This window comes from Nanorana parkeri, unplaced genomic scaffold, assembly GCF_000935625.1.
Source record: "Nanorana parkeri isolate BGI_ZX_2015 unplaced genomic scaffold, ASM93562v1 scaffold150, whole genome shotgun sequence".
Lineage (NCBI taxonomy): Eukaryota > Metazoa > Chordata > Amphibia > Anura > Dicroglossidae > Nanorana > Nanorana parkeri.
In genome coordinates, this window is record NW_017306418.1 from 1690223 (window position 1) to 1702889 (window position 12667).

The 12667-nt window shown below is 40.3% G+C and overlaps 1 protein-coding gene across 3 annotated transcripts in view; it reads left to right on the forward strand.

The window, feature by feature from the left end:
• The window catches only part of NR3C2 (nuclear receptor subfamily 3 group C member 2), a 309620-nt gene that overhangs the window by 267432 nt on the left and 29521 nt on the right, over positions 1-12667 (forward strand). For all 3 annotated transcript variants that reach the window (XM_018554260.1, XM_018554261.1, XM_018554262.1), the window contains exon 7: positions 10350-10480. In XM_018554260.1, coding sequence (XP_018409762.1) covers positions 10350-10480 — 131 coding nt within the window. The remainder of the gene's footprint in view (positions 1-10349; positions 10481-12667) is intronic.

Sequence of the window (12667 nt, forward strand, 5' to 3'; positions counted from 1 at the left end):
TATCTATGTATATATATATATATATGTATATATATATATATACTGTGTATATTATAATCTATGTGTAAAGGTATTCTTTAAGGTGTGACTCCACACTTAAAATTTGATTTACTTTTATTGTTACTTAACCAATTACAATTACACAGTTCTGCCTCTTGATTATCAGATGATTTTGTTTTAAACCTTTCTGCTTGATGCAGTGAGTAGATGACTGATACATTCAAACTGTATTGGTGACGGCAGGTCTGAATGATCTCTCCAACCAAACCAGTGTGTTGCTTGCATTTTGACTGATCTTAAAATGCGTGTACTGTGGCAGTTAGTGCTTAGGATGGCATTTGTAGTAGTGCTTTGCAGAAGAAGTTTCCCTTAGGTTAGTGAATGTGGATAAATTTCACTTTGAAACTAATACCCAAACTTCATCTCATCAACTCAAGTAAGAGGAAACTTTCTCTGCAAAGTGAACAGCCTATTTGACTTTAGTAAATTAACCCTACAGTGTGTGATACCCATCTCCAAAATACTCTGTTACATTACTTTGTACCCTTCAACCAATGAGGTTGTGGTGCGTTCTGCAAATATTATTCTCATTATATGGCGATGTCTCCCTTTCTAAGGCCAACTTTAAGGTCACCATGGGTCGCCAGATTTGTATCTTACAGAAAAGCCAAACTGGTCTTCACTAGTGTCAATGATGCAATGTTGGGTTTTCCATGTAAGAAACAATCACAATAAACTGAAGACAATGAAACTTGGCCTGAGATTATTTCTTTTATGTTTGTAAATTTCTGCAGCTGTTAAAAGATTAGATCCATTTCCCCACAGCTCATTGTAATGCCATATCTGTAAACATTTACCATGAGTTGGTGTAAGTTATTACAGGTTCCAGTGTGGGGATAGTTGGGTGAAGAATGGCAGTTATCTTATGTATCATTTATGTCAGGGGTGCCCACAAGGTCGATCGCGATCTACCAGTCGATCGCGTAGCGATCACTGGTAGATCGCCATGTCCCCTCCTCCCGCCGCTTCTCTGGATCCCCGCTGCTCTCCCAGCGGGGATCTGAGAAGAAGTGAAGGAACCGGCGGCGGGATTATGTGATCTTGCCATCTGTGGCTAGCCTTAAGCTGACATGAGCCTTAAGCTACGTGAACATGGAAATTAGTGGTTTCAATTGACCACAAGGAGATGGGATCAAAATTGCCAACGTCTCTGTATTTTTATAGTTTAAGTCTTTTTTCATTAACCTGTATTGAAGCTCTCAGTTTATAGCTCAGTTCAATCGATTGAACCTAGGTGGACGATCAAACTTGTGCACAGAATAGTTGACCAAAAGTGGATAAAACCCTTATCTTTATAATACTAATTAGTATTCATAGTGGCAATCACCTCGGACAGTGTATTGTGTACAAAGGCAGAGCTGGTGTTTAGTGATTGTGTTACACAGAACCACAGGGAGGGGGCAACTGTTTACAGCCTGTGTAACAAGGACACTCCACTGTAGTCCAGGTAAGTCAAGTATAATGCAGTTTATTAGAGGGCAAACACCAAATAGCTTGCAGCAGCAACACAAGACAGTCCTTTATATGGCTCAGTAGCTTTCCTCATGAGCCCTCACTCTGCTCTCTCAGCAGTGTGTCCCAGCGGTCCTAGGGTCACCGGCCTTCCTTACCTCTCCCAGCCTTCCCTTGCTGTTCCACGTGTCCCACACGCACCTGAGTCTGCTGTGGCTTTGTGCTTCCTGCACCCACACAACTCCAACACTCCTCTGAGCACTGGGCTGGCTTCCTGATAAGGCTGCTCTCAGCCACCTGATTAGCCCAGGCTGGTCATTGGCAACACCTGGCCCCAAGACTGGAGATCTCATCCCACCCAGAGCTCTATGAAATCTCCAGAGCTCCAGATCCCAGCTACAAATAAGAAAACCTGGACGGACCTGAAAAGCCAGGTTCTTCCTTATAACATGCTTTACATTCTGGACCCTCTCAGCCCCTCTGGCTGAGAGTCCTGGGTGCCAAAGTCGCCATCCTACACCGTAGCATTGGCTTACACTGCCACACCTGCTTTACAATCCGACCCTGGTGTCAGGCCTGGTTCACAACTAGTCGAATCCGCGCAACACAAAAAAACCTATACAGGTCGCATGGTTTTGGTCCCATATACATCACTGTGCATTGAGAACCGTGTGGTTTTTGCCCGGTTTTTAAAAGCCATAAACACGCCAAAAAAAAAAATCTACAACCGCAATTGCCTAGGAGTGAACCAGGCCTCAGACTGAGTTTCATGTGGAGAAAATGTTTAATTTGCTGGATTCTGGCCCATTAAAAAGTGCATAAAAAAATTAGGAAAGCCTGCAGTGTGCGTCATGAAAATGTACACACATATACATCATCACTGCACCTCTACATTACCACAACAAATGCTAATCACGTGCAAAGGTGGAAATAGAATTTAAAATGGAAAGTTTACACGTATGCAGCAAGCTTTAAGGTGCCCATACACTCTTTGATCTTTGGAAATCTTCCACGAATGGTCTTTCGAACGAAAATCAAACAGTTGATGGGACACCAATTAAATTTTTTCTATAATCCCGCTCAAATTTTCTCGAAGGGTGAGGCTGGGAAACTTTTTTTCTAAAATTCTTTCTGACAAAATTCAATATGCAGAATTAGTATTGCTAACGAACGATTATCTAAATCGACATTTGTCTGTGCTTGATGGGCTATTTGAGCTAGAATTGAAAGAGGGATCTTTGCAGCAACAAAAATTTCTGATCAAAAATCTATAGGTGTATGGCTAGCCTTAGAGTAGGGGCTATAAACCCTGCTGAATCACATATGTGAGATGTAAATAACATAATTTCCTTTGTTGTTTGCCTCTAGCAAGTTGTTTGTGTGGCTAAACAGACACGGCGTAATTTTTTTAATTGATCTTTTTACAGTGAAAAAGTTTGAGATACAAAAGTAACAGTCAGAAACTCCATGGCAGAAAAAACAGGCTTCAAATGATCATATACAGTAAACAAAGTGCAAAGCAAGATGAACTAGCTATGTTAACTGTGCAAGGTGATATCCAAGCACAGTAAATGCGATATTCAGCATTTACTTGTCTATGTTTTCAGATGCTAATTTGTTTGCAGCTTGAGAAATTCAGGATTAGCATTGCATAATGTTCCATAAGACTACAGCCACCTCTTGCTGACCTTTTGCTTATAAAGCCTGTAATTCTTCTTGGTATTCTGATTTCTATAGTAACGGTAAGCAGGATACATTCGCACAAGCTGCATGGCAGCTAAATTACTTTTTTTTTGTTTTGTTTTTTTTCAGAGAAAGCATAGTGTGTGCTTACCTGTTTAGGTCTAATATCTCATTGACTTAGTTATTGACTTCTAAATTAGTTTGTGCATCAATTCTGTGCATTCGGATATCACACATTGACAGGTCTTCTGTGCTGCATTGATTTTTAGAAAGGTAACAGTGTTTTTCCCTAGGGAAAGCAATTTACTATAGTTAATATAATTGTACTCTATTATGATGTGCTTACCTACATTCAGGAAAATGAAGATAATAATGGCTCGCTGTGTAGTTTTTGCCATATTTTTCCCCTAAACAGCCTGTTGAAGACAAGTAACAAAAAGAGAATAATGTTTTTTTTTACATCTCACATATGTTATTCAGTCAGGTTTATGCACTACATAATTGTTTGAAAACCTATTTGAGATTTTACAGACATTGTAATGTGCATGGCTACCTTTAGGGAGGGTCCACGGACCACTGATTGGCGACCGCTGGCCTAGACTATATGCAGTCTTAGTCTCGGCCAAGTGGACACTCGGTGGCTCATATTGTTCCACATCTACAGTAGTTCAGCCATTTAAGGTGCAGTCCAAACAAAAGTTATATCAGCCCTGGCTTCTTTTACATGTCCTGAATACTCCAGCATTAAGTTCCCCTTGACATAATTCCAGACTTTCATGTTCACTTCAGAGTTCTAGATGTTACTAACTACTCCTGCCTCTTCCAGCTCATTGTCTTGCACACTGAACAATAAAATATTTTAAAGTAATCCAACAGAGAATGTGGGGTCACCTTAACTGAAATATTAGGGTTCTATTCACTAAGCTGCCGTAGGCAGCCGAGTGACTAACCGAATGCTCGGCCGCTCTGCTTGGTTCCTCTGTGGAACCGAGCAGAATAGAAAAATAGTTGAAAAAGTTGAAAAACAAATTAGAAAACTATTGTGCGGAGCTAGCACTAACAGCTAGCTCCGCCCAACTGTTTTCTATTGGCCGGGCAGCTCTGCTGCCGTAAAAAAAAACAACACACCATAGGAATGCATAGCTAGATTCCTATGGGCTATTTCACTTTGCAATAGCCAATAGCAAACTAGCTATTGCACCCGCCCTCTGCTGCTGTCAATCACCAGAGGGGGACCTGATGGAGAACTGCAGGTCCCCCTCGAGCAGAGTGAAGCTGATCTCTCTGCAAGTGGCCGGAGCCAGCCATTTAGATGACTGCTGGCTCCGCCCAGCTGTCAGAAGCAGGCTGTCGGCCGGCCGGTGGCCAGCTTCGGCTTTCACCTCGGCTCAGTCAAGCCGAAGCATATGCCTTCGGCTCGACTGAGCCGCTCGGCCGACTTCGGGAGCTGTACGGGCTATAGTGAATAGCCCGTACAGCAGCCCTTCGGTTCTACTGAACCGAAGGGGTCCTGAGGCCAAAGCTAGCCGAAGGATCAGCCGAAGCTACGGCTAGATCCTTCGGCAGCTTAGTGAATAGACCCCTTAGTTTTGGATGGACTGACCCTTTGTGTAATTGCATTAATAGAAATACACTTGGGTGATATGCAGAGTATTAAAGTTCAGCTCCCGGCTTCCCCCATCATTCTACCCAGACTGAGGACATCTAATTGCAAAAAAGAATTACTGGGCAGGGCAGTGCCAGAAAGGAGGTGTGTATGGCAGAGACCACTGCTTTCTTTTCTTTTTTATGGGCTGAGTGGTGGCAGCCTTGCCCACTTTTCTCCTGCCAAACTACTGAGACCCACCTACTCTCCCATCTCCACAATATAAACACTCACCATTCTGTAGTCCCAAGATGAGAACTGAGAGTACTGATTACTTTTCTTGAGATAACACAGGAAATAACCTCTGGACATAGGACAGCTCCGAATTTCTGAGATGATCAAAAGGTATTTTGTTGCACTTATTGAACAGATATAACAAAACACTTTCAATGGTATGTTTAACAGACCAGCATTTACATACACTGTAACACTTGATGTTTGATGTTTGTTTTTATTTTCTGACCTCCACTAGAATAAGGGTAGCTGGGAATCTGGTTGATTTCTCCAGATGTCCTTGAGTTGGTTTGTCCTCTGGGATCTTATGTCTATTGGCTTTCTAGTCAATAGTATTTGAGTACCTATGTCAGACCTCCTATTGTAACAGGGGATTCTTAGTTACCCTGTTGAATTTCTCATTTGTTTGACATTTTATATACATATACTGTATATGTTTAGTTATCTGCATAAAATCCTGATGCTTAAAATAACATTTAGCACAGGTTGCTTCCATGTTGTGCTGTTTGCAGGGTATGCTGGGATTTCTGATTAGAACACCCAACACCAGCTCTGAAATTGTCAACTGGTGCTGCAGACTAAGGATTTAGATGGTAGCAGTCTCTGCTAAGGGCCCATTCACACTAGCCCATCTGCTAAAATGGAGTGTTTAATGGGTGGGCTAGTGCATTCTGACAGCTCCAGCAGAATGCAGCATATTGCACACTGTCTGAGTTGTCAATGTTTACTTTCTCTTTTTGTTTAAACTTGTTTAAACTTTATTGGTAGTGTACAATGTGTACACTCTATTGAGGTCCAGACTGTGCTGCAGTGACCTGCGTTGTCTTCCATTGTGCTGTGGAACAGTGCAGCATGTCTGCATTTTTCAACAGAGCAGTGCACCGCCAGTCACACCCATGTTGTGGTGTGAACAGGACACATAGAAAACAATTGTTTTCAATGTGCCTTAGCGGTGACCAGCTTTTTTCTTGTGCAGAAAAAACAGGTCACCACTATAGTGTAAACGGGCCTTGAGAGAAGTGGAGGGGTGTACCTACTTTGAGTCATTCAGATCTGTGTAAGTTGATATGCAGCGGTTCAGGTCTGTATGCACTGCACAGTGGTAAACCAGCTATCTGAAGCACCTTGAATTTCAGACTCACCACCTGCTACAAAATTTTATAAGCAAGATTTCATATTTACCTGACTAAAAAGTACTGTAAAAGTGTATTTTTAGCCCTCAACATAATCCATAAAGAAATGTTGTAGAAAAACATTATACTTTTCCTTGAATAAGAATGAGTGAGAGACATAAGGGATGGGGCTGCGTGTTCTGGCGACAGAGGAGGGGAGAATCTTGCTGCTGGTAGATGTGGAAATCCTGTGCTTGAGTTAGCCAGTCTTTGTCTGTGGCAGAAGTGTCAGTTGTGGGTGCAGTGACCCTAAGCTGCGTCTGACTGTTGAAAAAGACTAGTGTTATTGTGACAATATACAGCGTTCCTACAGACAAATATGCCACATAGAAATGGAATCAAGCATTAGTGCCAACTGATATAACTATAATCTTATTATAAATAATATTTTCACACGCTATTTTGTGCAAATTTCATCAGAAGTCCTTAGTAGAATGTCACTGTGTTTCCATCTGGAATTGTAAATATGATTTGCATCAAACACCTGTTTTATCTGCCTGGCGTTGTTGTTTGGCCACATAAAATCCTTACCCTTAGGTCTCCATGAGTCTGCAGATCCAATAATGAGAGAGAACATCTGAAGTTTATTTCCAGTAATACACTAAAGAATGGATCCTTTAAATGAACTTTAAAGCAGAAGTAAAGGAAATGTGGAGCTATGAACCATAATGTGCTTGTGTGTACTGCATATTAGCACATTATGGCAGACAAACCTGCCAAACTGATCCCCTCCAGTGCTATGATCCTCCATCACCGGTGCTTCCATCTTCAGCTCCGTCCTTTTCCGGTTTACGAGTCTTCGGCTGCTTGATTGGCTGGGCCCCAATGACACATGTGCATGGGACTTATTTAGTCTCGGCATGCTGGGTCTCTACACTGTGCTGCGTATGAAAAGCTCAGTGGAGAAAAAGAAAAGATTGCTGAATGGTAGAAAATACGTTTTTATGGCAGAATAGACTGACACAGTCTCGTCTGCCATAGAAATCCTGTCAGTCAGCGGGTTTTTTTAAGCTTTACTTCCACTTTAAACATGCACAGAAACCCAGACTTCATGTACAGATTGGTAAGTCTGAAGTAAACATTGTGACTCCTTTAATGTTTCTTTCATTAGAGTTCTATTTAAATGAAGAGTCTTCATGAGGTTTGCGGTGATAGCTGTTTGTCTCTTGCAGGCAGTTAGAAGGTTTTTTTTTGCCCTCTGTTGCTTTAGAAACCAGACAAGTTAATTCGCTGAACTTTCAGCAGGTCAATATAGATTTTATGACTGTAGTTCTTCATAATAAAAATATGAGAGCAGCGTACCAAGAGTAAACACAGCTTTGTTTTATAGTCTGCAGTACAGTCGACCTGCCAGTGAAACTCATATTATCAACTCTTTTGTAAAATGAGGTTCTCTGCACCTGGCCATTAATTTCCAGTTCTTATGGCTGGTACCAACAACCTGTGACTCACCAGCTAGTAAAGAGGTTCAACTTACCTATTACCTGAAGATAGGCATGCTTGGACTTATAGTTCTTAAGTGTTGGACTACATCTTAATTAACTGTATTTAACAGTACATTTATTTTCATGTTAAGGGCCGTGGATCATTTCACAATAATGAGCAGACTCTATAATGGTTTTGCACCCATTTGACTGTGTATGGCACAGTAGTAGTGCCAGATTACCTCTACTTTTTCTGAAGAGAACAGTAGAAATCTTATAATAATTTTACAACCTATCCAGTAAATGGACCTGACTTTTTTTTAAAAGGATATGCATGCATGGCAGCAAATTGTGCATGGATGACCAAATTATATCCTCAAGGCATTCACTGTGTTCACAATGCATCCAGGCGACAATGTGCATAGCGTGAATTTACTAACAAGTGTGGTATGCTATCGAATGTACATCTCTGCACCTGAACATACACCAGATAAGTCTATCCGCATGCACACATTTATACACTAGCTCTGAACAAATTTCCAGTAATAAATACCTGTACATGCTGTTTTTGCAGCGATATTTTTTTTAAAGATCTGCTGCATTGCTTGGCACATTTCATTGCTTAGTGAACTGGTCACATAAAATTTTTGTTCATTTTAAGGTGAAATGTTGACATTGATGCAGTTTATCAGAACAGAAGGCACAGTAGCATAATTATTGGAATGTTCAATGCATAGGGCAAGCTAGGACCACATTGAACATCAATGTAACATCAATGTAAGATTAGCTAGATAGGTTCAAGGATCACATTGACGTTCATTTGCTTTAGTCAACTATTTCTAAATAGTTGGTGCTTATGCTTATTAATTGTGCCCCAACACAGTTTTTCCAACAACTGTGTTGACATTTTTAGGATTGTACAACCATTTGTGCTTGTTCCTGGGTGCCTTAAATCTATTTTGTCCATTTAAAGTCTACCCTCACCTTTCTGGCAGAGTAGATATTAGGCATAGCAGTAAAGTGGTGAGTGAGTTACTCTTCACTGGTTCCCTATGCTTGTATAAGCCCTGTTGAATCTATTGGAATAACTATTATGTCCTGGAAATGTTTGTGTTTTAAATGTGGTCATGAGAAACTGCAGACACATTAAACGTTTTATAGACAACAGTAGATACCTGCAAACAGCTGTGTATGCAGTTTTGCTATGGCAACAACCTAGATTTTATGTTTCATACTGGATACTTTAGACAGTTGAGAAAAATCACAGAATAAGACAATTAGTGAATAATATTCCACTGTCCTATGTTAAAAGAACTCTGTTGATGGATAAATATAGGAGCTACTATTACTTAGTTCCTTCTGAAAATGCTGCTTACCTGGTTGTCTCTTTGTTATATGTGCCATATCCTAATCAAGCGTGCAGAAACTAGGTGTAGTCAGCCTTCTGATGTGCATGTTCACTCAAGTTCAGTGAATTGGAATGCATTGAAGCTAGAAGGTCAGCATGGTTGCCAGATGACTTAAAAGGGCATTAGCAATGACAGTCGCTATAATTCTATTATGACCTGTATCCATTAATGGAGAATTATGGGGAGAGTGAAATAAACTCAACCCCATAATTAGAGGAATGGAGAGGGAAGCGGGGGGAATCCCTGTGGGGAGCGGTGACTGACAGAGAAGATTGTGAACTGAGCAATTGCTCAGTTCACAATCTTCTCTGTTAGTCACCGCTCCCCACAGGGATTCCCCCCCTTCCCCCTCCATTCCTCCAGCCCTGACAGGAGGAACGGACAGGACAGGCACAGCTGTCTCTGCCTCTAGAGAAGCAAAACCAGCTGTCAATCTGGCAGTGGGGTGGATCCCGAAATATTGTCATTATCCGTCCCAGCTGTGGCGCTGCTCTGTCCTCCTGTGACCCTAAAGAGAACTATGCCAAAAAAAGGTTGGGACATAGTTCTCTTAAAAGAACAATTTGTAAGAAAAGGTGGTGTTATTCTTTATTGTACCGAAAGTGTCACATGCTAGAAGGTTTTATGTAGTGGCACTAATATATATATATATATATGTATATATATATATATACATACACACGCATCACTGGTTGAGGCACATGTCATTGGAAGCATGTAAACTGTCAAACATGAAAAGCCTGTATTTCATCAGTATTTTTCCCTTTTCTGTGAAAACCCTAAATGAGCTTTAGTGCAACTGCTTTTCTTCAAACATCATTGGACGACCACTTCTGCATGCAACTAGAAGGCAATACTGCACATCACTATTAAAACACCATCCACGCTGTGAAGCATAGTGGTGGTAGCAGGAGTTGTGGAGAATTTTATTGGCAAGTTCTTGAAAAGTTTGTCAGGACTTGAGGGCATGATGGATGGAGCTAAATACAGGTCATCTATTGAGGAAAACCTGTTTTATAGAGAAGAGACCTGAGGATAGGGCAGAGGCTAACCTTGCAGCAGGATAGTCACCCTAAACACACAGACACAGCTACACTGAAGCGGTTTAGCAGTAAAAATACTATGGCAAAATTCAGAGTTCCAGGTTTTAAGACTCCAAAATGTAGAATCCAAGGCACACACTTATGTAAAAGTCTGTATTTAATATTTATTATCCCTTGTGAATTACACTGTAGATTTGTTTATTTACATGATCTGTTTTGCTTTGCAGAGAAAGGATGCGCCAGTCTGCCATGTACGAGCTTTGCCAAAGTATGCAGCAGATAAGTTTGGAGTTTAACCGTTTGCAGCTAACCTTTGAGGAATATACAGTAATGAAAGTTTTGCTGCTGCTAAGCACAGGTAAATTAGAACTAATTGCTGTCCTATGCACAGTAATGTTATTGTACCTGTTTTATTACACCCATATGGGCCATAATGGTACTATATGAAAACCATTTCAGCTGTTTCTGATGACTTGAAAATTAGAGTACAGAAGCACCTAGCAAGCATTGGACACATTTTCCTTATACTATTTTGTAAATATTCTGAATTTTATTTATAGTCTATATATTCCTGCATACTAAAACCACTTCAGTACTCCGGTTTTCTCAGGGTATTCAACTCAAATTCCACAAGGGTTAATTATTTAATTGTATGCTCCTGAGATTTTCTGTTAGCATATTTGTATCCACAATTAATGTCTTTATTGGTTCTAGTAATGTACCATTTAATTGGAGTTAAACAACTAAGAAGGTATTTAGCAGTAAAGCAATGCTTTAAACAAGAAAAATAATGGATGTTGTCTTTATGAGGTGTGAAGGTGGTATAAAAAGGGCAAAGTTAAGTGGGGCTTGTTCCAGTAATATCTATAAATAGATAAGCTTATAAAGGGTCTTTATAGCTTGTAGGTACACATGTGCCTATTCTTCAAAAACCCCAACACTGTAATAACACACTTAACCAGTTGACATCCGCGGTGTTAAACCCCCTTCCCATCCAAGCCATTTTTCAGATGATCATGTTAGAATAAAGAAAAAAGGACACATCAGTGCTTCTCTCCTTGGCGGCCGGGAGCGGGAGGCTCCCAGAGTGCCCGGGAGAGTTTGTTTGTTTTTCGTTTTTTTTTTTACAGTAGCAGAGCCGCCGGACAATAGGAAACTATTGGGCGGAGCCAGCTGTCACTGCTAGCTCCGCACAATCGTTTGCTATTTACTTTTTAAACTTTTTTCACTGTTTTTCTGTTCTGCTCGGTTCCTCTCAGGGACCGAGCAGAACAGCCGAGCCGAATGCCGTTAGTCTACTAATTCCCCCAATTCAAGTGACTCTAAGGCTGGGTGTACATGAGTGATTTTTTTCTAGTGAAATCATGCTACTAAGCTTGTCCACAATTAATTGCTACCAATTTGCATGTAGTAGTGATCAAGCGGAGTGGACACATTTGGAAGAGAGTAATAAGTACCAGGAAACTGTATAGTGCTGGGTATACGTGGGCTTAGTTTCAATCTAAAAAGACATTCAGACATGTAGTATCATTCCAGTGTCGAGTATTTTTTTCAAATAGAAGTATAAATGACAGTCTGTAGCATAATCTTCCAGTATGCTCACGGACTTATGTTTTAGAGTAAAGTCATTTGCAATAGTAGTGAATAGCTGAGCAGTCAGTTATTCTGGCATAAATGGAGAAAAAAGGAGCCAAAATGTATGAACTAAAAGAATCCGAACATGTGTAAAATATCTGTACAAATTGTGACACACATTCTCATCTGTACATCAGTCCCATTATAGTTAAATAAAATATACCTTTTATTACATTTCTATTCAAACACATAGTTCTCTTTCATTATTTTCACTGCACCTGACTGCAATGTCCTTAGGTAGTTTACAGTAGGCCCTTATATGCACTGTAATTTCAGAACGCTTGTAAAATATGTCGTAATGAACCTAAAAGCATGCAGTTTAAGCAGAGAAATAAATAATCTCACTCTACCTACCTATCTATCTATATAGAATGAATAGATTATTTTATAGCAAATTTGTTAACCAGTTGACATCCGCAGTGTTAAACCCCCTTCCCGTCCAGGCCATTTTTCAGTATTCAGCCCTGCGGTACTTTGACTGACATTTATTCCGTCATGCAGCGCTGTACTGAAATTAATTTTATACCCTTTTTTGGGGACAGATAGAGCTTTCTTTTGGTGGTATTTATTCACCACTGGGGGTTTTATTTTTTTACTATATTAAGGAAAAATTACCGAAATTTTTTAAAAAAAACAGTTTCCCCTATATTAAATGATAAAACATTTATTATTACCCAATTTTTTGGTAAAATATAAAAGATGGGGTCACGTCGGGTAAAAAGACACTAAACATGTCAAGCCTTAAAATTGCGTGCGCGCGTGAAACCTCAAAAAACGATAATACCCAAAATTGGCCATAGGCGACGCTTTAAAAGCTGTTACCGCTCATCAGTTTAGTGTTATCAGTGATTGATGGCCCTAAAATGATTGCTCTCACTGCGACGTTCGCGGCGATATGTAACATGTGTAG